Source organism: Ornithorhynchus anatinus, chromosome 5, assembly GCF_004115215.2.
Source record: "Ornithorhynchus anatinus isolate Pmale09 chromosome 5, mOrnAna1.pri.v4, whole genome shotgun sequence".
In the NCBI taxonomy this organism is placed as follows: Eukaryota; Metazoa; Chordata; class Mammalia; order Monotremata; family Ornithorhynchidae; genus Ornithorhynchus; species Ornithorhynchus anatinus.
The window spans coordinates 32,658,039-32,685,359 of NC_041732.1; the positions used below are offsets into that span (position 1 = coordinate 32,658,039).

The 27,321-nt window shown below is 52.5% G+C and overlaps 1 protein-coding gene across 3 annotated transcripts in view; it reads left to right on the plus strand.

Annotated features, from left to right (window-relative positions):
* The window catches only part of PEBP4 (phosphatidylethanolamine binding protein 4), a 232,221-nt gene extending 209,203 nt beyond the window's left edge, over window positions 1–23,018 (plus strand). For 2 of the 3 annotated variants that reach the window (XM_029066824.2, XM_029066826.2), the window contains exons 5-7: window positions 2,086–2,131; window positions 8,286–8,402; window positions 10,992–11,630. In XM_029066824.2, coding sequence (XP_028922657.1) covers window positions 2,086–2,131; window positions 8,286–8,402; window positions 10,992–11,236 — 408 coding nt within the window. In that variant the 3' untranslated portion in view covers window positions 11,237–11,630. Of the gene's footprint in view, window positions 1–2,085; window positions 2,132–8,285; window positions 8,403–10,991; window positions 11,631–22,671 lie in introns of those variants that run through there. The other variant, XM_039912002.1, reaches the window with a different exon arrangement.
* The last annotated feature ends 4,303 nt before the right edge of the window (window positions 23,019–27,321 follow it).

Consider the following 27,321-nt stretch of genomic DNA (forward strand, 5'->3'; position numbering starts at 1 on the left):
ATGAAAACAGTGGGAATATGAGCAGGGGCTGGGCAGGGAGACCCAGGAGTGGGGAAGGGAAGCAGAGAGGTGAACTTGAGAAGTTGCACGGCCTGGTGGATAGAGCACCAGCCCGGGAGCGAGAAGGATCTACATTCTAATTCCCACTCCGCCGCTCGTCTGCAGTGTGACCTTGGGCAAGACATTTAACTTCTCTGAGCATCTGGAAAATGCGATTACTACTATGAGCCCCATGTGGGACTGTGTCCATCCTGATTAACTTTTCATCTACTTCAGTGCTCAGTAGAGTTCCTAGCATATAGTAAGCGCTTAACAAATATCATAAAAGAATAGTGAAAGGGAATCAGCCCTTAAACAATAGGCTTAGTATCTGGGTAACTGATAAGAGGGAGAACCTGCAACGTGGACACCTAGCTCCCGACAAGCAACCCTGGCCCCGACCCCGGCTCCGGTCCCGGTCCTTCTGGAGAGCAGAACCGGAACTTCACTTTGGCTGTGGCTGCCATGGCTGCTCCTGCTCCTGCTCTTGCTGCTGGCAGAAAAAGGGGAACAAAAATAAGAGATTTGGTGCAGAGTCATTCAGGGCACAGTTAGGTGTTGGCTGAACCAATTACCAGCTGCCCTAATCACCGTAATTAACCCCCATAAAAACCCACCTCAGAGACCGGAGGGCTTTCTGGCACCTCCTGGGGCTTCGGAGTTGCGGCACAAGGGCTGAGATTTCAAGCCCCTGGTTCCCGCAGAGGCTGCCATCGGCCCGGTGCCCCAGCGCCAGGCCCTTTCATCTGAGCATCTCCCAGCGCTGCACAAACAGTAATTAGCACCCCGCCCCCGGGATCACATCATTATCCCACAGACGGTGTGTGCATGTGTGTGTGCGTGTGTGTGTGTGTCTTTGGGGGGGGAGGGAAATGGGGAATGGAAAGGAGGGATACCGAGGCTCAAAAGAACCTGTCTGGGGTCACATGCTGAGTCAGTGGTGGTACAGGGAAAGGTAAGCCCAGGGATCAGTCCTCTCAGTCCTTGCTCCAACCCCCTTCCTTTCCCTTTCACACCTTCATCTTAGCGGCATCTGAGCAACAGCTGAGCGCAGTCAGAGAGCTCCACTGCGGGATGCCCTAGGGACCTTCCACACAGTTCTCCCTCCTACAGCCTGCGCTCACCCAACACTAGCCCCCGTGGGAGGTGACCAGGCATCCCGAATCAGCTGGGAAAGTCTCGAAAATTCAGGGAGTGACCCGTTCAAGATTCTTTAGCCCATAGTCGTAGTGTGAAAAACCGAACTGGCCAGCCTAGGTGGGTACTAAGCTCAGGTGAGGAGCAGGGGGGATGCCCGGTCACTCATGATGCCCAGTCACTCATCTTATCTCTGTCCTTTGGCCCGGGGATGGGTCCAGGCAGGGCTCGGGAGCCGCCAAGGAGCTGCTCAGAGCGATCAGGGGCCCAGTGCTCCAGGGGGCACCCAATCACCCAGGCTGTGGCAGAAGAAACCCTGCCCTGAGTCCAGATGGAAAGGCCCACCTCTGAGCTTGGGAGGCATGGTCCGGTCCATGATTGGGGGACCACTATTGCACCTGAACAGTGGGGGGAAGACAGTTAAGTTACCCCATCCCCTATTCCTCCACCTTTCCCCTCCTCAAAGGCCCCTCCTTCCGTGACCAGGATCTCCAGGGCCCAATTGTTTAATTCTGTTGATGGAGGATGCGGAAAAGGGACAGCACAGGACCTCTGGTCTGCTGGCAGACCTGACCTCAAGGACCGGCGGTACCCGAACCACGCCAGACTTGGCTGTCGGCATCTCAACCCCCCAGTTCTCCATGGGAGGTGTTTCCAACCTCTTTGAATGTAAGCCCTTCCAGGGTTTCACATCCTGGGCCGACCACGGGCACCGGGTACTTATTTATTTATTCTTAAAGCTCCGCCAGCTCATCCCACCCTGTCTCTCCCCCAGCCCACCAGTGAACTCCAAAGTTGAGCCTTCTGACTGAAAACAGCCGCCAGAGCAAAAGCAGCTGCCGCAGCAGAGGATAAACGGAAGGAGTTTAGTCTGTTCCAGATGTAACCTGGGTTTCTCTGTTGTTTCAGGGCAGTGATCTGCAAGCTGGGAAGCCCAAGGGCCATGTGCTGGCAAGTAAGCAAAAACCCTCCTGATCCCTCTCCCCTCCAGCCAGTGGGGTAGGGGTTGGGGGCTGGGGGCCGGAGGGGAGTGAGAGAGTTACTGTAGACTAGACTCTAGACTTGGAATGGAACAGTCCAACTAGTGCCCAGCTCGGGGTCAGATCAACTGACCTCTAGACTCTAAGTTCACTGTGGGCAGGGAATATGTCAGTTTTTTGTTATTTCGTACTCTCCCAAGTGCTTAATCCAGTGCTCTGCCCTCAGTAAGTGCTCGATAATTATGATTGAATGAATGAATATATCCCACAACCACCCAATGAGCAAACAGAATGGTAATGATTTCATTCATTCAATCGTATTTATTGAGCGCTGACTGTGTGAAGAGCACTAAACTAAGTACTTGTGGAAAGTACAATACAGCAATAAAGAGAAACAATCTCCCATCTTTCCCCAGGAAGGTGAGCTAGACTTGGGTGGTTATGAGCTGGGAAAAGAGCAAATCCTTTCAGGTGGAAAAGGAAGTGTAGTTACCTAGCATCCTGGGACCAGATCCTTGACGCCGCTTCAAGAAGCAAACATTTGCCCCCTTACACAAAATCACTCAATCCCCTTGTGATCAAAATCACCCAATCCCCTTGTGATCAAAATCACCCATTCACACAGGATTACATTTCCCCGCATGGTCACTGACATAATGATGGAATCACCTGTGAGGAATCAGTTAATCAGTCATTTGTATTTGAGTGCTTACTGTGTGCAGAGCACTGTACTAAATGCTTGGATGAGTACTACGGGAAGCAGCATGGCTCAGTGGAAAGAGCCTGGGCTTCAGAGTCAGAGGTCATGGGTTTGACTCCCAGCTCTGCCACTTGTCAGCTGTGTGACCGTGGGCAAGTCACTTCACTTCTCTGTGCCTCAGTTACCTCATCTGTAAATTGGGGATTAACTGTGAGCCTCACGTGGGACAACCTGATGACCCTGTATCTACCCCAGCGCTTAGAACAGTGCTCTGCACATAGTAAGCGCTTAACAAATACCAACATTATTATTACTATACAATTGAGTTGAGAGACATGATCTCTAGGAGTTTACAGTCTAGTCAGAGAGACAGACATTAAAAGTATTTACAGATGGGGAAGCAGCAGAATATAAGGATATGTACCTAAGTGCTGTGGGGCTGGCGGTGGGAGACCCAAGTGCCTAGGTGTTGCAGAAGGGAGAAAGAGTAGCTGGGAAAATGGGAAGTTAGTCAGGGAAGGCTTCTTTGAGGAGATGTGATTTAGTAGGGTATTGAAGATGGAGAGAGTGGTGGTCTGTCAGATATGAAGGGGGAAGGAGTTCCACCCAGAGGGGGGACAGGAGCAAGGGGTCAATGGCAAGAGAGACAAGATTGAGATATAAGAAGTAGGTTGGCATTAGAGGAGAGAAGTGTGTGGAGTGGGTTTTAGAGGAAAATGAGCAAGCCTTAATAGAAGCAGGAGAGCTGACTGAGTGCCTTGAGGCCAATGGTAAAGAGTTTCTGCCTGTAAGCTCATTGTAGGCAGGAAACATGTCTACTAACTCTGGTGCATTGTATTCATTCATTCAATCATATTTATTGAGAGCTTACTATGTGCAGAGCACTGTACTAAGTACAGTGCTTGGAAAGTATAGTTCGGCAAAAGCCAGAGACAGTCCCTAACCAACGGGCTCACAGTCTGGAAGGGGGGAGTTTTTTGTAGTCATTATACTCTTCCATGTGCTTAGTATAGTGAACAGTAAGCAATTAATAAATACTACTGATTTGTTGATTGATGTGGAGATGGATGGGCAACCATTGGAGTTTTTTGAGGAGCGGGGAGATGCGCCAAAATGAGTTTTTAGAAAAATGAGCCGAGCAGCAGAGTGAAATGTGGACTGGGGCGAGGAGAGACTAGCAGCAGGGAGGTCGGCGGGGAGGCTGATGCAGTAGTCAAAGTGGAATAGGATAAGCACTTGGATCAGTGTGGTGGAAGTTTGGATGGAGAGGAAGAGGTGGATTCTAGAGATAATGTGAAGGTAGAACTCACAGGTTTTGGTGACAGACTGTACATGTGGGTCTAATGAAAGAGATGAGTCAAGGAAAATGCCAAGGTTACAGACTTGCGAGACAGGGAAGGTGGTGTTATTGTCTACAGTGATGGGAAGGTGGGGGGGGTGAGAAGATGAGGAGTTCTGTTTGGGACATGTTAAGTTAAAGGTGTTAGGACATCAAAGTAGAAATGTCCTGAAGGCAGGAAGAAATGCGAGACTTCAGAGAAGGCGAGAGATCAGGACCGGAGAGGAAGATTTGGGAGCGAATAAGTTCTCCAACAGAGTGGGTGTAGATGGAGAATAGAAGGGGATCCAGAACTGAGCCTTGAGAGACTTCCACAATTAGGAAGTGGGAGGCAGAGGAGGAGTCAATGAAAGAGGGTGAAAAGAAACAGCCTGAAAGATAGGAGGAAAACCAGGTGAGGACAGTGTCAGTGAAGCCAAAGTTAGATTGTGTTTCCAGGAGAAGGGGGTGGTCACTGAAAGCAGTGCTGAAGGCAGCTGAAAGGGTGAGGAAGATTCAGATGGAGTAGTGGCCATTGGATTTTGCAAAAAAAGAGGTCATTGGTGTGACTTTAGAGACGGGGCAGTTTCTATGGAATGAAGGGAGTGGAAACCAGATTTCAGGGTCAAGGAGAAAATTGATGTAGAGGAAGTGGAAGGAGCAGGTGAAAAAAAAAAAACCAACTTCCTCAAGACATTTGGAAAGGAATGTTAAGGAGGGAGACGGGGAGATAACTGAAGGGTGCCAGGAGTCAAGGGAGGGTTATTCTATGATTGAGGATAGAAGGGCTTATTTGATAGCAGTGGGAAAGAAGTCACTGGAGAGTGAACAGTTGAAGATGGCTGTTGGGGAGGGAAGAAGGGAGAGACCAGTGTTTTAATAAAATGAGAAGGCATGGGTTGGAAGCACAAGTGGAGGGGGTAGATTTTAAGAGGAGGCGGGACATCTCCTCGAGATACTGCTGGGATGGGAGAGTTGAAGAGGGGTCAGGAGGAAGGTGGGCCTGAAGAGGTGGTGGGAGATTTTAGGGAGATCATATCTGATGGTTTCAATTTTTTCAATTAAGTGGCAAGGTGGCAAAGGATGGGGAAGACAGGAGGACAGGGGGTTTAAGGAGGGAGTGGAAAGTCTAATACAGCTGGCAAGGAAAATGGAGATAGGAGTCAATAAGGATGGAAAAGCCTTGTCATCGGGTGGAGGAGAGGGCAGGTGAGGGTGATTTTCAGATGGACTAGGTCCGCCCTATGTCTGGATTTCCTCCAGCAGCATCCCGCAGCTCCTGCACAAAAGCAGAGGAAATGCATGGTGGAAGTGATCCAGGGTTGCGGGTTGGTAGTACAAGATCGACAGAGGGATAAGGGAGTGAAGGAGTTGAGTTCAGTGGAGAGGGCGGAGTTGAGGCCGGGAATGACCGGCCAGTCTTAGTGCAGATGCACCAGGACCGAGCGCTCGTGCTTGAGAGAATTGATTACAGGGATAGCGGTGTGCAGAGTGGCACTCTCTCTTCCCCACCAGTCATTCTCCCGAGGACACAGAGGGCAATGATATAAACACTTATACACTCACAGGCTTACACCTACACACACAAACTTCCCCAATTCATTCATTCAGTAGTATTTATTGAGCATCTAATGTACGCGAAACACCGTCTTACGTGCTGAGAAAAAAACACAAATGAAAAGTAGAAGTGGCCTCTGACCCCTCAAGGGGCTCACAAACTTTCACAGAATTCCAGAACTATTTACTCTTGGAAACGCAGGAACACACAAAAGCAGCGTGCCTCAGTGGAAAGAGCACGGGTTTAGGAGTCAGAGGTCATGGGTTCTAATCCCGGCTCCGCCACCTGTCAGCTGTGTGACTTTGGGCAGGTCACTTCGCTTCTCGGTGCCTCAGTTACCTCATCTGTAAAAGGGGGATTAAGACTGTGAGCCTCACGTGGAACAACCTGATTACTCTGTATCTACCCCAGGGCTTAGAACAGTGCTCAGCCCATAGTTTGCGCTTAACAAATACCAACATTATTATTAGTATACAATCCACACACACAAATGCTCATCCAGACACACAATTCAACATGCACGCTCAAACCCGCAGACTCAACCTATGAAAACTGCCATAGGGATGTCGCCAAAGGCTCACGAGCCTAAGAAATGTAAACACATACTTGCATACACAAACACACACGCACACCAACACAAAAGCGCTCAGACACAAAAACTGCTCCGAGAAGAGCACACAATCACGCAGCCTCACACAGACACAAAAGCTCCCCGAGAGTGCACATGGGACACACGCCCAACCTCGGGAGCACATTTAAGCACACTAATCCATAGCCAGCGCCCCCTCCTTCCACCGGCTCCCACACAAGAACACATTTGATTTGCATTCAAGAAACTCATGGAAAGATGTAAATGGTCAGGAATTCCCCCAGCTGCAGGCTGTCAGAGCCCGACCAGCCTCAGAGCCGGAAGTGCAACGAGGAGGAACAGCTTCAAACCCCAACCAGACAACAAGCTACTCTTTGATATCCATCTCTTGTTTAGTTAATACAAGTAAAGGAGGAGGTGGTTAAAGCATCAAAACCAACTCCATGCGGATGAGCTGTTCTCTGAGCCTTCCTCCCTTCCTCTTAGAATTTTTGTCATTCAGTTTTCTGGCTTTGAAACAGGGTGACGCCCCAGGAGAGAGCACAGAGAGGTACTTGGGCCTCAGTTTCTCCACTCAGAAGACGGAGGTTGCCCTTGAACCATACCCTCCCGGGGCCCCTTCCGGCACCCCAGCGTTGTGGGGAAACTCAGCTTTCTGACTGCCCGTTTCTGCTGGGAAAAAGAGGGGTCTGTTAGTGAATAAACACGGGCCAAGAGTCAGTTAGTTATGGTGGGTATTAAATGCTTTGCTAAGTGCCAAGCACTGTGCTATGCTCTGAGATAAACACGCAATAATCAGATCAGACACAGTCCCTGTCCACAACGGATTCACAATCCAAGGCTGGTAGCAAAGGGCGAAGGGTGCCAGCCTGATCTAGACGAGGTAGGGCCCCCAGCCCCCTCTCCTCAGAACGTGAATGCATCAGGTGGGGGTAGGGGAGCCCGATATTCTCCCTTAAAAAGGCTGTTTCCCCTCACAGCCACCACCACTGCTCTCCATAATGAACCTTTAAATTGAATCTGATCCACCCCCATAACCACTTCCAGATCTTCTGGTCCCATCCAAGAAATTGGCTCACTTGGGGATCGAATTCATAAGGAAATGCTTTAAAAAAAAAAAAAAAAAGAGCTGCTCCACACAGTTGGAGAGAAAGAAAATCCAACTTTTCCCAAACAATAACGATGCCACAGGATCCAGTAGAGAGAAACCAGCTTTCCCCCAGATTCTCACTAGGATTGGCAGTTGGAAAAAATTTAAATGAGAGAAAATAAAATTGATAAAATGTAAATTCCAAAATGAAACAGTTTCCCTTGCCCCTCGCCAGTCCCCAACAAAATGATATAGGATGAAATGAGCAGCTGATGACCTAATCAATCAGTGGTATTTATCGAGCGCTTATTGTGTGTCAGTGCACGGTATTAGTTACTTGGGACAGTACGATACAACAGAGTTAGCAGACACGTTCCCTGCCCAAGACGAGCTTACAGTCCTCCGTCCTTCTCTGGACAGCTGGGGAAGACCAAGGTATGGGGGGAGGAGGCAGGGAGGGGAGAAGGCCTGCCCTCAAGGAAATCTTCCCAGTTCATTCCGCGGACCCCTGAAAGTCACTAGGGTCTTCTTCCATAGTGGATGGGAAGGTGACTGGCTAGCTGACTGAAGTGGAGATCCAGGCAGATAATAACAATAATAATGTTGGTATTTGTTAAGCGTTTACTACGTGCAGAGCACTGTTCTAAGCGCTGGGGTAGATACAGGGTCATCAGGTTGTCCCACGTGAGGCTCACAGTCTAAATCCCCATTTTACAGATGAGGTAGCTGAGGCACAGAGAAGTGAAATGACTTTCCCCGTCACACAGCTGACAAGTGGCAGAGCAGGGATGACCATGACCCTTGACCTCTGACTTCCAAGCCCAGGCTCTTTCCACTGAGCCACGCTGCTTCTCTCCTCTCTGTGCCCCCCCAGAATATTACCCTCCCGGTCCACCCCGCCGCAGTGGCTACCACCGTTACCAGTTCCTCGTCTACGAGCAACCGGCCCATGAGACCATCCTCCTGAGCTCCAACAAATCTGCGTTCAGAGGTAAGGGAACCCCCTCCCCGCGCCAGAGCTGCGCCCCAAGATTGGGAGAGAGAGAGGGCTAAGGGCTGGGTCACTGACCCAGGAAAACTTAGCAGAGCAATCAAGGCTGCCAGCCCTCTCCCCAAATCCCCAAATGCCAAGGTGAGAGACTGTCATAGAGGGCAGAGGCACTGGGGGAGGAAAGCATCCTTCCACCAAGGTCTGCATCAGATGGGGGTAGGGAGCACGTGGGGAGCAACTGAGGATAGAGCGAGAGCCTTCCCTCCCGGTGCCCCATTGACATGTGGAGGCAGCAACCCCACAACAGCTTGGTGCCTGGTAATTGTGCCTGGTAATTGGATCTGATCTGGGCAGGAAGGGGCCCTGGAATGCCACCTTGCCGGTCCATCCTGGCGGATCTCTGATTGCTCCGTCCGTTGATGTTGTCTCCTTGCACAACCGCTCCGGGGGTCAAGGAGAAGTTTTCCCAGCCAGGTTCCCCTCCCCAAGGCCCAGGGTTCAAAGAGGAGGCTTTCTCAACCAGGAACCCATCAAGGGCCAGTATCCTGCACCCACCCTGGTGCCCTGGCCTGTCTCATCCCCTCCTTAGAGATCGGCTCCTTTGAGATTTCTTGGGGTTTTCCTCCCCTGGGCACCTCGTGGGGAAAAAGTCCCCATGGTTATAATCCAGACTCCCCACAGTGACTTGCTGAGCGATCCCAGAGCAGGGGGGAGCTTTTCAAAGACCTGGGGCCAAATGCTGAGTGAGCTCCCAAGCCTAAGGGATTGGGGGAGTTGACGGAGCAGGGCAGCAAAGGTGGACCTGGATCGGGGAGCCCCATAGGCTTTGAGGGAGGAGTGGCAGGGGAGGAGAGTAAAGAGAAATGGCAGAAGATAAAGGGTAACTAGAGGATACAAGTTGAAAGTTTCTTGGATGAGAGAGAGGAGAGTAGGGCCAGAGTTGAGCAGAGTGAAGTAGAGAATGCACTAGACCTCTCTCTGAAAGATCAGACCTCTCTTCGATGAACTGCACCTATCCCTGAGAGACCAGACCTCTCCCTGACATATTGGACCTCTCCCTGACAGACCGGAATTCTCCCTGATCAACCAGACCTTTCCCTCAATAATAATAATAATAATAATAATAATAACGTTGGTATTTGTTAAGCACTTATTATGTGCCGAGAGCACTGTTCTAAGCGCTGGGGTGGATACAGGGTAATCAGGTTGTCCCACGTGAGGCTCACAGTCTTAATCCCCATTTTACAGACGAGGTGACTGAGGCACCGGGAAGTCAAGTGAGTTGCCCAAAGTCACACAGCTTACAGGTGGCGGAGCCAGCATTAGAACACATGACCTCTGACTCCTAAACCCGGGCTCTTTCCACTGAGCCACGCTGCTCCCCTTACCGACCAGATTTCTCGCTTATGGACCAGACCTCTCCCTGATGGACCAGATCTCTCCCTGATGGACAAGACCTCTCCCTGACGGCCCAGACCTCTTCCAGATAGGCTAAGCCTCTCCCCGATAGACCAGACCCTTACTGACAGATCAGACCTCACCCTGATGGACCAGACCTCTCCCTGATTGACCAGCTCTCTCCATGGTGGATTAGACCTCTCCTTGTTGTACAAGACCTCTCTCCAACGGATTAGACCTCTCCCTGGTAGATCAGATCTCTCACTGATGGACAAGATCTCTCACTGAGGGACCAGGCCCCTTTTTGATGGACCAGACCTCTCCTTGATGGACCAGACCTCTCCCTGACAGACCAGACCTCTCCCTGGAGGACCAGGCCTCTCCCAAGTGGTCCAGATCTCCCCATGATGGACTAGACCTCTCCCTGATTCACCAGCCCTCTCCCCGATGGACTAGACCACTCCCTGATAACCAGACGTCTCACTGACAGACCAGACTTTACCCTGGCAGACCAGATCTGCCCTGATAGACCAGAGGTCTTCCTAACGGACCAGACCTCGCCCTGATAGACCAGACTTTTTTTCTGATGGACCAGACTGTCCCTGACAGACCAGACCTCTCCCTCACAGACCAGACTTCTCCTTGATGAACCAGACCTCTCCCTGATGGACCGGACCTCTCCCTGCTAGGCCAGACTATTCATGTTTTGGTTGGCAAACCGAAATCACCAGTTACCAGCACTTCGGAGGTGGCAGCTGAACCACTCCAATCGCACTTCCCATCCTGTTCTCCATTCCCCCACTGCAACAGGAAGCAGTCTCCCAGACACAGGCAGGATCACTGCGGTCAGATTTCGGGTGACTTTCAGTGGAAGGGGGCAGGGCCCTGAAAAGCAAGGAAAGTGAAAAGGGAAAGGGAAAGAGGGAGGGAAGGAGGAAATAGGGGAGTGAGGCAAAAGGAGATGAAAAACGGAATAGGAGAAGGGAAACCGGATTGTGGTAAAGGGGAAGAAGGGAAGACAGAGAAGGATAAGCGGGAAAGGGAAAGAGAGGAGAAAGAAATTGGGGAGAGGAGAAAGAAATGGGGAGGGAAGGAAGAAGGAAAAGATGGAGGAGATTATTTATCTCCTCCACTTCCCTTCTCTCCTTCTCTCCTCTCCCTTTTCCTCTCCCCGCACCTCCCTCCAACCAGCAATTCCACCTTGGTCTGGGGCCCAAGTGCCCACCCCTATTGCCATCACTGCTGTTGCTGCCCACCACCACTTTGGTCTGGCTAAGGTGACTGCAGTGCTGGCAGCCAGCTGGGGTCTCCCGGCAACCACTGCTCCCCATCCACTCAACCACTGCAGCCCAGCCCTTCCTTCTGGGACTCATGGGAGTGACCAGGGCAGCTGGATGAAATCACCACATGAGGCCTGGAAGGATCATATCAGCTGAAACACTGTGACCATGGCGGCTGCTCCTAGCGCCATCACCATCGCAGCAGAAGGGATCTCTCCCGCCGTCCCAGCTGACCACAGGAACCTAGTCCCACCGAAGGCCTTTTGGGTGCTGAATCAGAACTCTAAATAGCAGGATCACACTAATATCACACTAGGCAAGCTAAGCTGCCTAGTCACCTCGAGCCGGGAACTCAGGCAAGGACAAGCAGAGTTCGAGCTCCCTTAGCCCTCGCCCCGGGATATTTGCTTTTGGATTTTTTTTGGTAATTCCTACTAGTAAACAGGCCCCTGGAGCATAATATAAAGTAGAGGTGGCCAAGCTCCTGAACTGAATAATAATAACTGTGGTATTGTTAAGCCCTTACTATGAGCCAAACGCTAAACTAAGCACTGGGGTGGATACAAGATAATCAGTCTAACGGGGAGAGAGAACCGGTATTAATTTCTCATTTTACAGTTAAGAAAACTGAGGTCTTGAAAAGGTAAATGACTTGACTGAGGTCACACAGCAGCCAAGTGGCAGAAGTCGGGGTTAGAACCTAGCCTCTGACTCTCAGGCCCGTGCTCTTTCCACTAGGCCACACTGAAGAGTTGCAAACCAAAAATATACTTCGGCTCAGAAAAAGAGTCTTTTAACCTGAATGGCAAGCAGACATTAGTAAATAAATCATGAAGTGTACAATATCCAGCTTTTCACCCTGAGCCTCACAGAGAGTAAAGAAAAACCACGTGTGGCTCTGAAGCTGTCATTTGGCCACCTGCCCCTTTCCAGTCAGCCCAGTCACATCTCCCTTCTGGGCCTCAGTTTCCCTCTCTGAGCAATGGGAAGGAGAACAATCCCTGCAATGGATGCTCAGAGGATAATCCAGAGAGGGGTGATGTCAAGGCAAAGTGAAGCGGGGATGAGCAGGAGGGTGGGTGACTGCTTACAGAGGGTTCCTCTCTCACCCAGTGATCTCAATTAACATCCACCCACTGGGAAGCAAACTCCAATTTTGTCACAGTCCCCATCTGCCAGGCACTTCCTAACCGAGCGCCAGAAGACAGCAAAGCCCAAAGCAGAATGTTTGAGCCCTTCAAACCCTGTGCTGGGTCTCATCCACCAATTAGAGAGGCATTTGTATCACCCCAGAATATCAGTGGAAGAGAGACACTTCTCAACCTTTTCACTGCTGGTCCTTTTATGTTAATGGTATTTGTTAATCAGTCAATCAGTTGTATTTATTTGTACTGTGTGCAAAGCACTGGGCTAAGAGCTTGGAATAGTACAATATAACAGACACATTCCCTACCCACAATGAGCTTGCAGACTAGTGGAGGAGGCAGACATTAATACAAATAAATTATGGATATGTATTTAAGTGCTGTGGGGCTGAGTGGGTTGGGGAGATGAATAAAGGGAGCAAGTCAGGGCAATGCAGAAGGGAGTGGGAGAAAAGGAAAAGAGGACCTGGTCAGAGAAGGCCTCTGAGCACTTGTTAAGCACTTACTATGTGCCGGGCACTGTACTAAGGGCCGGGTGGATACAAGCTAATCAGGATGGACACAGTCCAAGCCCCACGTGGGGCTCACAGTCTTAATCCCCATTTTACAGATGAGGTAACTGAGGTACAGAGAAGTTAAGTGACTAGCTCTAGGTCCCACAGCAGACAAGTGGCGGATCTAGGATCAGAACCCAGGTCCTTCTGACTCCCAGGCCCGCACTCTGTCCGCTAGGCCATAGTGCTTCTTTTAACTCTGATCACTCCAGCTCTGCACCTCCTTCTTGCCCCAGCACTTGCATACATCTCTGTACGTCGGGCCAAAGTATTAATGTTGGGTTTTTATGTTGGGTTCCAGACCACTGTCCTTCATGCCTACTTTTATATCTGTGTATTTGTAGGTGTGCATCCATCTCCTTCAACCAGTTACAAGGTCATTGTTTCTCCTTTTTAACTCCCCCATGTTGGTTGCTAAAAAAATATTGCTGACAAATAAGAAAAAAATCCCTCCCTATACCAAGTGCATCCAAAACAGTAGGAAACACCATCTATCTCCCTCCCTACCTACCTACCTATCTCTCTGAATCAAAGTTAGGGTTGAGAGAACTATTTTAGAGAGTAAGGATGCTAGCCAAATACCTAATCAAATCTGGGGTTCTGCTCCAGGACTATGGTAATAAATAATGTTGGTATTTGTTAAGAGCTTACTATGTGCCGAGCACTGTTCTAAGCGCTGGGGTAGATACAGGATCATCAAGTTAACCCCTCTTTTCCAGATGAGGGAACTGAGGCCCAGAGAAGTTGTGACTTGCCCAAAGGCACACAGCTGACAGGCAGCGGACCCGGGATTAGAATCCATGACCTCTGACTCCTATGCCCATGCTCTTTCCACTGAGCCACGCAGCTTCTCTATTATAATTGTGGGGGTTCAGGGAAGAAGTTTTAGGCCCACTGGGGAGCCTCAAAGGGATCATCCACAGCCCTTTATAGCCCTGCAGTTTTCAGACCCTACCTTCCCAGGACCTAAAGGTCATGTCAGAAAATCAGTTTGCCATTATATATATATAGATATATATATATTCCCTTTATTTGGGAAAGAGCATCTCAGGGGAAACCCTCAGTGGGTTTTGCCGCAAGCAAATCCTTTCTCCTCGATCTGGTGATGAGGAGAATTATAGTTCTGGTGGTCAACGTCAGGTGGAAGTAGAGAGATTCCATGTCATTAGAGCCAAGGGAAGATTTCCGCAGGGCTGTCTACGAAGCTGACCTTGACCCTCTCCCTTATCCCCAGCAGGACTACCTCTGGACCATCCCAGACCTGTGGATTTCAGTCCTGCACTAAAAGCCCCATCTGAAATGTTCATGAAATGTTCATGAAAACTCAAGATCTCTGGAGAGGCGGGGGTCCGGATTCCCGTTCCTGGGGAAGCAGACCTACCGGTTCCAATCCCGTTCATATGGATTTGGGGCAGAGCCTCCCGTCCAACCAGGGATGTGCTCAGGCAGAGAAATGCCGGGGGCTGAGAACCGCAGGGACAAATTAGGAGCCACTGTCGCAGTTTTCCAACCCACCTTCCCATGTCCCACTCCTCTTGCTTTAAAATACCCCCTCGATCAAGCTAGTTTCCCACAGGCTAACTTGATAGAATCTTTTGAATAGGTGGCATAGATATGGAACCCTAAACACTTGCAAAAATTCCCCGGGGGAGGAGAGACTGGCGGAACACATGCAAGAGGAAAGAAGGGGAGAGGAGAAAGAGAAGAAGAAAGCTGGCAGATTCAGACCAGCTAGAAGAGCTGTGAATGGGGCAGAGGATCCGAGAACCCCAGGGGTTCTCAGGACTCTGGCATCCAGACTTCCCTTTCCCCTGAGCTCACAGAATATCTTCTCTAAGAGCAAGTACAGGCCCAGCCTCCTCACGGGATTTGATGGCATCTGAAGAAGGGTGTTGACGGTCTTGTGTGTACCACTAGCTTGGAAGCCTTTTGCCACCCTAACTGCCCTGCTCTTCCTTCCCTGCTCAAAGCCTGAAACACAACAGGCAAGTTTCACTCTGGCTTCTGGTCTGTGCGCTGGCTGCCAGGTCGGAGCGAAGCTTACTCCTGAGGTTAGAGGCTACCATGGGGGACCTGCATACCCTAGGGGATAAAACACGGGCCCGAGAGCCAGAGGACCTGAGTTCTAATCCCTGCTCCATCACCCGCCAGCTGCGTGACATTGGAAAAGTCATTTAACTTCTCTGTGCCTCAATTTCATCAACCCCAAAATGGGGATTCAATACCTGCTCTTCTTCCCACTTACACTGTTAGCCCCACGTAGGACTAGGACCGTGTCTGACCTGATTAACTAGTATCTACCTCAGCTCTTAGAATAGTGCTTTGACATAGAGTAAGTGCTTAATGAATACCGTAAAAAAAGAGAGCAGGGCTGACCCGCCTCACTTCCACAAACCTGCAGAATGCTGTCACATTCACCCGGACACATTTATATTCACTAGCACAGTCACAAACTTTTGTTCGCCCCTTCATACACATCCACTTATCCTCTCACATCTGGGCATGCACACACCCACACTTATGAATATTACCTTCACTATTATCCCCAACCCCACCCCTCTGGGAGGGGCAGACCCGTGTAGCACCAAGAAAGCTCTATTCATTTCCCTTCCAGTCAGGCCCTCGAGCAGACAGAGGAGACAGCCCATCCTCTCCTCCGCCCCAGGGCCTTCCCGGCGTCGAGCAAACAGCCCAAGAGCCTGGGGAACCACCCCACCTGCTCGCAGCCGGCCATCTCAGGGGCCGCCGTAGCCTGGAAGGACTGTGGCCGAGGTTGTTACTTATTTGGAAATGACAGATAATAATGTACCGTGGTCTGCTCGATGCCAGACCTCAGCCATCTCACCCAGAGGCATCACGTGCTCCCCACAGGGCCTCTCGCGAGCCCAGGGAAATCCCCACTCTCATCCGAGAATCAGCACGCTGTAGCTTGCAGGAGAAGATGGGTCTGTGAGAGAGGCACAGAGTCCAGGCTGGCCTGGGGCTCCAGGAGCAATTTATAGGACTTGATGGGGGGGCAAGGGTGGAAAGATTCCTCCAAGCCACTTCCCTGACTTCCATGTCACCCGTCTCTGAGGGTCAGTTGCCTAAGGCCCTGGCCTTCCAGAGAAAGCTGGGGAGGGTGTTTGTGGGACGCTGAACCCTTCAAGGACATTGTCCACTTAAGTCTATTCTGGGATCCCAGGGTCCCTCTCCACTACACCCACACACACATACACACACAACAAGAAACAGCTTCTTCTGAGGCAAAGAATCAGCCATCGGGTGTTAAACTGGGAGCAACCACTTGCTGGGAGATATCTGAGTGGCGATCTGAGAGGTAAGATTGAAGGTGTGCGAGGCAGCAAGAGAATGAGTTCAGAGAGCGAGAGAATCAGAGGGGTAGGAGGAGGAGGGAAGGCAGGGCACGGGGACATGGATGGAGAGAAGCAGAGGTGGCCTGAGAAAGAGGCAAAGAGAAGAGTGAAAAGTCTTGAGGTGCAAGAGCGTGGATAGAAGGGTATTAAAGGACTGAGGTCAGACCAGGCAGAAAGAAGGGGATGTTTGGAGGAAACAATAATAATAATAATAATAACTGTGATTTGTGTTAAGTCCCAAGGATCGGGGGAGATGTAAGACAATCACATCAGACATAGTTCCTGTCCCTCAGGGGGCTCACAATCTCAGGGGGAAGAGAGGACAGTCATTTAATCCTCATTTTGCCGATGAGAAAACTGAGGCACAGAGAAGTGAAGTGGGGTGACTCAGCAGGCAACTGGCAGAGATGGAATCAGAACCCAGGTCCTCTGACTCCCCCGCTGGTGCTTTTTTCACTAGACCGTGCTGTGAAAGGAGCAGGAGTTGGGGCATCGGGAGGGAAGGGAGCAATCTCCCACAGTGACTCTGGTCTTGGCCACTTCGCACCCCGGTAAACAGCCGCTTCTGCTGGTAACCCCCTGCCTGTCCCCTCCTCACAAGCAGGACCGAACGGGAGTTCAGGCTCCCCGTCCCCTCCAGGGTCCTCGTCCCTTATTGGCCCTGGATTCCCCCCAGGGAATGGCCCCCCCAGGGGCCAGCCCCTGATTCAGTGTGTGAGTTTGTGCAAGGCACTTCTCCTGCCTCCAGTAGGTCCCACCCACCTAGCAGAGCGGGTAGAACTAGGGGCCTGGCAGAGCCCCAGCTGAGACTGTCCTAGGGCAAATCCAAGCCAGGCACCCCAACTCCCGAGTCGACTGAAACTTGTGCAGGCCCCAGGGTAAACAAGACACGGCCAGGCCTCCTCCCAGGAGAAGGGGGGAAACCCACAGCTAATCTCCAAACTTCACTTGGGCTACTCCTTTCCACCCCTTCCCCAGAAGACCTCTTAACCCAGTTGCTAGCAGGAAGCAAAATTACCCGCCCGTAGAAAGGGGACTGGGAAACTGGCAAAGGTGGGTCAGGCAAAGGAAAATGGGAGAAGTAAAACAGGGCAGGACGACATGTGCATCCGCACAGACACATACACGCAAGCACACGCTCACACTCACATTCGGCTCCCCCATTTTCTGCAGCCCAGGATTACTCTTCTCGGACTGACGACCAGCCCTAGTTTAGCTCAGAGGCTGCTGGGCCCACGACCGCCATCGTGTTGGCTGGGAATAGAGAGAGTAGAGGGCAAAGAACTTCCTGGGGACTGAACCCCAGCCTCCTCCCCCTCCCCATTCAATCAGTGTCAAAGCCCTCGTCGCCCCTCCCTCCTACCCTCCCAGTTTCTCAGCTCAGTAGGATCCCCCATTCAGCAAATATCCGTTGGGTGTAATTGAATGCAGTGGAACGATGCGTTTTCAGCCCCTGAGTGGAAGTCTCTGGATGTCATTTAATGGCACAAAAAAGAAAAGGCTCAGGCCTCCCGCCTACCACCACCAGGATATCATTAATCTCGGCAGAAAAGCATCAGGGCTCCTATCACCAGTCGTCCCGGGATGAGCCAGACAAATTACAGACTGAAGCCCGGCTCTCGGCAGGACTGTTATTAGACGGGGGTTAGATTTCCTCGGTGCCTGCGACCTCAGGCCAAAATGGGTGGCTGGGGGTCCAGGACTGGGGGTCCCGGGGCTGGGCTCAGATGCAGGAGAGAAGAGCCCCAGTCTCACTCAGGCCTTCCCAAGAGAGCTACAGGGAGTCTGAGAGGGAAGATCACCTGGCTGGGGGAGGTCCAGGCAGATCCCTAAGGAGAGATCCAGAGTCTAAGAGCGAGTTTTCCAAGAGCCTCCCCTTCTTTCCAGGAGGAAAGAACGGGGCCACCAGTGAGGGCCTGAGTCCACGCCCCTGGGAAGTGATGGTTCTCCAAGATAGAAGCAGCTTGAGTGCCCGTTTAGGACCACTTGACCTGTCTTTCAGGGGAAAGCAGTCTTGAGTTTGGAGCCAGCCCTGCCCTGGACCAAACTACTGCCCAGCCATGAACCTCCACTGGCCCACTGGCATCCTGGGCTCCATTGCCAGCAAAGCCCCGTCAGAGAAGCAATCCATCGATCAATCAATGGTATTAATCGAATGCCTGGGGAGTGCAAGGCCGCTAGTTTATTTCTGGGTCACTGACGTTACTTGTTTGGCTTTGCCATCCGAAGGGTCGAGAAAGTTTTTTTTTTACCTTTTTTAATGGTAGCTGTAAGCGCTTAAGATGTTCCAAGCACTGTTCTAAGCGCTGAGGTAGATATGAGATAATCCCATCAGACACAGTCCCTGTCCCATATGAGGCTCACTATCTAAGTAGGAGGGAGAACAGGTATTGAATCCCCATTTTATAGTTGAGGAAACTGAGGCACAAAGAAATTAGGTGACTTGGCCTAGGTCACATAGCAGGCAAGTGGCGGAGCCCAGTTTAGAAACTGGGTCCTCTGAGTGTTAGAGCGTGGCTCAGTGGAAAGAGCACGGGCTTGGGAGTCAGAGGTCATGGGTTCGAATCCCGGCTCGGCCACTTGTCAGCTGTGTGACTTTGGGCAAGTCACTTCACTTCTCGGTGCCTCAGTTACCTCATCTGTTAAATGGGGGTTAAGACTGTGAGCCCCACGTGGGACAATCTGATTCCCCCGTGTCTACCCCAGCGCTTAGAACGGTGCTCGGCACATAGTAAGCGCTTAACAAATACCAACGTAATTAATAATTAATAACTCTGAGGCCCGAGCACGTGCTCTTTCCACTGAGCCATGCTACTTCAGCATTTGTGAGCTACGCCACCCGAAGACTTGACACAGTAGTAAGGGGAAATATCCTTTCTGTGGAGAAGAACACCAGTCCTATCTCTTTAGGACTCTGGACTAGAGGTCCTGAGTGACCTTGGATAAGTCATTTGACCTCTCTGGGCTTCAGTTTCCTCATCTGTAAAATAGGGATAAAATACTTGTTTTCCCACCCCCTTTGACCGTGAGCCTCTTGTGGGATTGTGTCCGATGTGAGTGTGTTGTATCTTCCCCCACATTTAGCACAATACTTGGCCCATAGTAAGTGCTTAACAAATGCCACTCATCATTATTATTTTTATTCTGAATTATAGGGTGCCAATAATAATGTTGTATTTGTTAAGCGCTTACTATGTGCCGAGCACCGTTCTAAGCGCCGGGGTAGACACAGGGGAATCAGGTTGTCCCACGTGGGGCTCACAGTCTTAATCCCCGTTTTACAGATGAGGTAACTGAGGCACCGAGAAGTGAAGTGACTTGTCCAAAGTCACACAGCTGACGAGTGGCCGAGCCGGGATTCGAACCCGTGACCTCTGACTCCAAAGCCCGGGCTCTTTTCCACTGAGCCAGGCTGCCCTCAAAGAAGAGAGAGACGAACCGCTTCTCAGCTTGCTCTGTTCCACAGGCTGACCTGGTTCTAACCAAATCCCTTAGGTCTGGGTCAGGACCAGGCACCGGGCAGAGCGTCCCGACCAGCTGACCAGCCACTATGTGCAGAGCACTGTTCTAAGCGCTGGGGGAGATACAGGGGAATCAGGTTGTCCCACGTGAGGCTCACAGTCTTCATCCCCATTTTACAGATGACGGAACTGAGGCCCAGAGAAGTGAAGTGACTTGCCCACAGTCACACAGCTGCCGAGTGGCAGATCCGGGATTTGAACCCATGACCTCTGGCTCCCAAGCCCGGGCTCTTTCCACTGAGCCAGGCTGCTTCTCTGGTGTTGGTGACTCCACACCAACACCTCTGGCCACAAACACCATTTAATAATAACAATACCACAATTATTATTATTAATCCTATCACTTGGGACAAGCAATACATCGGGGTGGGACCTGGGGTGAGGTGCAATCCCGAGTTTTAGGGGGCACAGAATGCAATGACCCCTCCCCCACCCCCCTTCCACAGCAACTGTTCCCGCCACGGCAAAAAAGCTCACTCTGGCTCATGGAAAGAGTTTGAACTGGACAGGATGGGACTTTCTCAGAGCTGTGACCACAGAACCTGCAGTTGCCTAGTTCCCCGCCCCCCCACAAGGCCCTGACTCACTCTTCCAACTCCCCTCTGAGAGCACGAGGAGAGAGAGACACACACACACACACACACACAGATACACACACACGTTGCAGGAAGTCGGGGGAGAGAATGTAAGGGGTCACAACCAAGGCAAGGATTGGAGAAGGCCAGGAAATGGAGGCTCAGGCCTCCACCCATCTCCTCCCACCTAGGGGATCTGGTGTTAGGATCTGAGGGTGAGGGGTGGCCCAAAGCCCTTGACCAGCGGGGCCTGGCCAGACCCAAGGGGTCAGGGGGATTTGCTGTGAGGGGAAGGGAGGCCTCCCCCAGGGGGTGGAGGGGATTTCTCTGTCCTTCTAGAGGCTCACAAGATCAGCAGCACGGGACGATAGTTTCAGTTCCCCTGCTGTGATTCGCTTCTGTCCTTCCTCGTGCTTAGCAGGGGAGGCCCCCAGGTCCCTCTTTGTCCTTCGGGGTATTAAGTCCCCAGTGATCTCTCCCAACCTCCCCCTCCCTGGTGGACCCAGAATGTTCAACAATGGTCAGCTGCAGCCCTTCGTGCCAGGGAAGGGAGTGAAAGAAGAAGGCAGAGATCTCCCTGACTAAACAATGGCAAGAAGTACCCCCTCTTTCCCACCCCTGGACCTGCAGTGGAGGCACTTGCCAGACTAATAATGTCTCTTTGCCCCCCGGCCCGCTGACTGCCCCCGGCCCGCTACCTTAGGCCCTCATTTCTTCTCCCAACCATACTGCCTTCTAAACCAAGCCACTCTAGAGCCTTCTCCGCTTCATTCAGGCCAGGAAGTAACCAGGAGAGGGCCTGAGGACTGAGGCACTGTGTCCTGTGAGAAAAACAAGAACTAGTGCCTCCTAGTAGCATCGGAGAAACTGAGGGACAGGTGGGTGGAGCAGTTATGCAATAGTATTTATTGAGCGCTTACTATGTGCAGAGCACTCTACTAAGCGGTTGGAATGTACAGTTCGGCGACAGGTAGAGACAATCCCTGCCCAGTGATGGGCTAGGTCACAGAGCGGCCAGGACTTTCCCTATTTTCCCTAATTCTAAGATGGCTTCCCCAGGACTCTAGATCCAACCGAATTCAGCTGAATCTTGGGGCCCAATGTTTGGGAGGCAGGCGCCCGGCGTGGGAATATCTTGGCCACCAACCCTCCCCTCACACCCCAGGCCAGGGAACACTGCCCTCCTTGCCCTGCCACTCTGCTTGTCCCAACTGGCCTGGACTGATACCTCCTCCCCTTCCTCCCCCCGACCCCCCGCCACTGAACTCTTCTCCCCTGGGGCTCTCCCTCATGGCCCCAGCTCTACCTCGGTTTCTCCAGCACAGTCACCGGCCCCAAGGCTCGCCTCCCACGCTCTCTATCTTCCACTTCCCCTCTGGGAGATGCCAAGGTAGTGAGATGAAGGTGTTACGTCTCGGTAGCTCTGCCAACCATGAACTCTCTCTGTCCTCTTGGCTCCGCCAGCGGGCAGGGAGGGATCTTGGGGAGGGAGAGAAGGAGGGAAGGAGATGGGAAGAGGAGAGAAGGGAGAGGAGGAGGAGGAGGAGAAAGGGGGAGGAGATACCTTCCTGCCTTTCTCGGGACAGTCAACTTGGATGTGGATGTGGCAGTGCGGCCTAGTGGAAAGAGAACAGGCCCGGGAGTCAGGAGACCTGGGTTCTAATCCCAGCTCTGCCACTTGTCTGTTGTGTGACCTTGGGCAAGTCATTTAACGTCTCTGTGCCTCAGTTACCTCAACTGGAAAATGGGAATTCAGACCGTGACCCCCATGAGCGACGTGGACTGTGCCCAACCTGATTATCTTGAATCTACACCAGGGCTTAGTCCAATGTCTGGCAAATAGTAAGCACTTAAATGCCATTTTTAAAAAAGAGAGAGAAAGGAAGGTGCTACAGGGGGTTGAGATGCCCAGAGAGTGGGCCAAGTATCACCCAGCCTGGGCTCTCTCCCACCTCAGTTAAGGTGGAAAATAATAATTATCATTATGGTACTTTGAAGTGCTTACTATGTGCCAAGCACTCTCTATTCGCTGGGGTAGATGCAGTTAATCAAGGTTGGACACAGGCCCTGTCTCACATGGGGCTCCCACTCTTAATCCCAATTTTACAGATGAAATAAAGTGACTTGCCCAAGGACACAGAGCAGACACGTGGTGGAGCTGGGTTCTAATCCAGATCCTTCTGACTCCCGGGCCCACGCCCCGTCCTCTAAGCCATGCTGCTCTCCGTGGCTGCGAGAGTCCAGTTCGCGAGCAGATGACCCATGAAAACGGCCCACTGCTCGAGTTACGTGCTCGGTTACGTGGCTGCTCCTGAGCCTGGCGGTGGGGAAGGCCATGCCGGAGGTCACTGGGCCCCACCCCGTCGTTGCCATCGGGCACATCACCCTGCCCATCTTGGTGCCCTCGCACACTGCCCTCTTGCCGTCTCTGTCCTTCCAGGGGCCTGGCACACGGAGAAGTTCGTGGAGCGATTCCGCCTAGGCTCCCCAGCTGCGGCCACCCAGTTCCTCACCGAGAACTACAGGGACTAGCCCGGCCCCCCCGGGGGGTGAGGGGTGGGGTGGGGGGGATGAGGAGGAAGAAGGGGAGGGGAGAGGCTGCAGACGGGACTGGCAAACGGACCGTCGTGCCGAGGAGGCCTGGAACTCGTGGGACTCAGTATCCCTGCGAGAGAAGAGGGCCTCCCCTCCAGGCCTCTGTGCACACCTACCCAGGGGTGATAGACAGCAGACTCTGGCCCTTGGGTCTGGCAATCCCACTCCAATAAACAGCAACCTCAGGAGTCATCTGGTTCCCTGCCTACGTGTTCCAAGATCTCCCCCTCTGCGCCCTCCCCCTCCACCCCCCGCGGCCCTCCTGCTCCCTTCTTCCCCACCAAGCAGCATCTGAGGCCAACTCGGTGGGCACAAGGTCTGCCCAGGGTTCCTGGGTTGAACCAGTTTTACCAGTTCGTCCCCTACTCCCGACTTAGCAAGCCCTAAAGAGAACAGGACCAGCGGCTGCAACCCGCCTGCCCTTCTCCTTCCCGGGACTGAATCCCGGTCGGGCCTCAGTTCCCCCCGGCCCCATTGAGAGGGCGGAAGTCAGAATCCAAAATGTTAGCAGACACGGCAAAGAGGGGTCCGTGCTGACACCCTACTCTGCATTCCCTGACCCACAGCCAGGGACCTTGGACAAGCCACTTCAAGCTTTTTTTTTTTTTCCTCCGCCCCATGCCTCAGTTTCTTTCCAGGACTTACTCGACCACCCTTTCCCGCCCTAGGGTGTGGCCGGCCTTAATTACGGCATGAACAGTAAGTGCTTTGAGATCAGCAGATGAAAGGCTACAGCTAAACACGAGATTATTACCAGTTGGCCCCACCGTTTGGTAGCCCGAGGGAGAGAGGGCCCTGCTGGTGCCCCCTCCCCCCGCCCCCGACCACTCCCCCCACCCTTTCCCCCTTGCCCAAGCCACTCGGCCTCGGTTTACCTCAATCAGGCCTGAAAATAATAGTGTTGGGGTTTGGGGGAGGAGAATCTGGTTTGGGGTTCTGCCCGGGGCAGGATGGACAGCTCCAATCTGGGGGCATCTCCGGATCCTTTCCCCTAGGGTGAGGGTCGGTCGTCCGGGGGGAGGGGGTCTCTCCTCTAGCCCCCTGGCCCGGCTTGCAATCAGAGCTAAAATAAGAAGCAAGAGGAAATGACCGATTGCGATGTCAGGGAAGCCGGCTGCACTGGGGACTTTTTGGTGTGTGACCGTCCTGGTCTCTACTCTCCCCTTGCCTTTTTTCCCTCCTTCCCTCCAACCCCCACCCCGTCCCCCCCACCCCCTCCCCCGGACTGGCCGAGAGCGGGAGGCCGGGATAAATAGGAGGTCGGCTTCCTGCAGCCGCACTAAAACGAGACACATCCTCCCATCTCCCGCTTTTAATTCTTTGTGGCTAGCGTGTTTATTTTGGGTGGGGAAAAAAATCGGATGTTTATCCTTCGAGGAAATTATCGGCTTTCTTTCTTTTCTTCTTCTGCTTGCCTGGTGTTTGGGTTTTTAATTTAGCTGCAGGAGGAAGAAGGGGGGGGGGGAGATGGAGGGAGAAAGGGGATGGAGAAGGGAGAGAGCGGGGCGGGGGGGAAGAAGAAGAAGGAGGAGGAGGAGAAAGGAGGGAGGCGCTGAGGGGGCGTTGGAGCCCACCAGGGAGACCCCGCGGGGGCCGAGCCTCCGAGGGGCCAACGGGAATAGCCCCTGAAGGTCCGACTCTCTCCACATCGTGCTGACCAGAATCCCTCTAAGTCTCCAACCCTTAGAGAAAGCAGCGTGGCCTAGTGGATAGAGCACGGGCTTGGGAGTCAGAAGGCCGTGGCTTCTAATCCCGCCACTTGTCTGTCGTGGGACCTTGGTCAAGTCACTTCACTACTCTGGGCCTCGCTTACCTCACCTGTAAAATGAGGATGGAGAATGGGAGCCCCATGTGGGACAGGGACTGTGTCCAACCTGATTAACTTGTTTCCACCCCAGCGCTTAGAACAGTGCTTGGCACACAGTAAGAGTTTTAGCAAGTAATAATAATAACGTTGGTATTTGTTAAGCGCTCACTCTGCGCAGAGCACTGTTCTAAGCGCTGGGGGAGATACAGGGTCATCAGGTTGTCCCACGTGAGGCTCACAGTTAATCCCCATTTTACGGATGAGGTCACTGAGGCACAGAGAAGTTAAGCGACTGGCCCACAGTCACACAGCTGACGTGGCAGAGCCGGGATTCGAACTCATGACCTCTGATGCCCAAGCCCGTGCTCTTTCCACTGAGCCACGCTGCTTCTCTAATACCATAATTAGCCTCAGTTTCCCCACTTGCGTAGCGCGCGCGCGGAGGATCATTCTTTGTTGTCTTTGTCCTTCCCGTCGCCCCCAAGGAGGAAGGAACGAGGGGGTGTCGGTGAGGTGCTTTATGATCCCGGGAGACAGCGCCCGCTTGAAGGGAGAGGGAGTCCATATATCAGCAAGGATTTTTTAATGGTATTTGTTAAGCGCTTATTTTGTGCCAGGCACTGTGCTGAGCGCCGGAGTAGATACAAGCTTATCAGGTTGGACACAGTCCATGTCCCCCATGGGACTTCCAGTGGTAAACCCCAATTTACCGATGAGATTAGCGAGGCTCGGAGAAGCTAAGTGACTTGGCCCAGGTCACACGGCAGACAAGTGGCCGGGTCAGGATTGGAACCCAGGTCCTTCTGACTCGCAGGCCGGTGCTCTGTCCACTAAGCCACGCTGGAGAAATGGGATGGATGGAGAAATGGGATGATGCCGAGAGAGTCCCGGGCTGGGAAGCAGCTTGGAGCGCCCGGTCCGCCCCACTGGAAAGGAGAGCAGAGGTGGGGTGCTGGGAGAATGACTGTTTTAATAATGATGATGCTATTTGTTGAGCGCTTACTATGTGCCAGGCACTGTACTAAGCACAGGGTGCACACAAGCAAATCGGGTTGGACACAGTCCCTGTCCCACGTGGGGCTCACAGTCTCAATCCCCATTTTCCAGATGCGGTAACTGAGGCCCAGAGAAGCTAAAATGATGATGATGATGATGATGATGGCATTTGTTAAGCGCTTACTATGTGCCAAGCACTGTCCTAAGCGCTGGGATAGATACAAGCTTATCAGGTCATCCCACTTGGGGCTCACGGTCTTGATCCGCATTTTCCAGATGAGGTAACTGAGGCACCGAGAAGTCAAGTGACTTGCCCAAAGTCACACGGCTGACAAGCGGCGGAGTCGGGATGAGAACCCATGACCTCCGACTCCCAAGCCCGGGCTCTTCCCACCGAGCCACGCTGCTAAATGACTTGCCTAGGGTCACACAGCGGACGGGTGGCGCAGCAGGGATTAGAACCCATGACCTTCTGACTCCCAGGCCGGTGCTCTAGCCGCTATTTCAAGTAGCGACGCCCCCCCCCCCCATTCTCTGTCCTCAGCTCTCGGGACCAGCTGAGGTCACCAGCATCCCGGCGTTCCAGCTCCCCCGGCTGAGCGCTTCTACCAGGGCTCTAGCTTTCCTGACTCTCTTTGAGGAAAATCTCTCTCCTGCCAAGGTGCTCACTCTTCAGGGAGAAAGCAGAAATGGGAGGGGGGGGGGCGACAGATTAGGAAACTTGTCCAAATATCAAAACTAAAAAAGTCCAGATACGGTTGAGAGGGGCAGGAGTGTTTGGGGGGCGGGGGGTTGGTGCCTCTCACCCGGACCCCAGCACAGTGGGGGAGGAAAGAGAGGAGCCTCTCCCACCCCCAACCCTCGCACCCGAGGTGAATCTCTCAGAGGAGTTCCTTAGAGACGCAGCACGGTGCAGTGGATTGAGCACGGGCCTGGGGGGGGGTCAGTAGGTCATGGGTTCTAATCCAGCCTCCGCCACTTATCCGCTGCGTGGCGTTGGGCAAGTCACTTCACTTCTCTGGCCCTCAATTACATCATCTGTAAAATGGGAATTAAGACTGTAAACCCTGAGTGGGACAGGGAGTGCGTCTAACCTGATTTGCTTGTATCCACCCTAGCACTTAGTATAGCATCGGGCCCATGAGTAAATAAAATAAATGGTGGTATTTGTTAAGCGCTTCCGATGTGCAAAGCACCGTTCTAAGCGCTGGGGGATACAAGGTAATCAGGTTGTCCCACGTGGGGCTCACAGTTTTAATCCCCATTTTACAGATGAGGTAACTGAGGCACAGAGAAGTTGTGACTTGCCCAAAGTCACACAGCTGGCAAGTGGCGGAGCCGGGATTCGAACCCATGAACTCTCACTCCCAAGTCCGCGCTCTTTCCACTGTACCACGCTGCTTACCCTAGTGAGCCCCTAGTAAGCGCTTGACATCTACTATCCTTATTATTATTATCCCGACTTCTCCGGCCTTCACTGCCATACCTCAGCTCCTCTGGACCCCCAACTCCACCCTCACCCCCGACTCTCCAAGACGGGCAGTGGAAGGAGCTTCGACACTACAGTGGCAGCCCAGTTCCTTAGCAACTAAGGAGGGACTCTCTACCAAGACAGAGACCCTTCCCGCTCAGCACTGCTCCGACCAGATGTCTGATCCTGTAAAACGCAAAACGGGCAGCCAGGAGGGGACT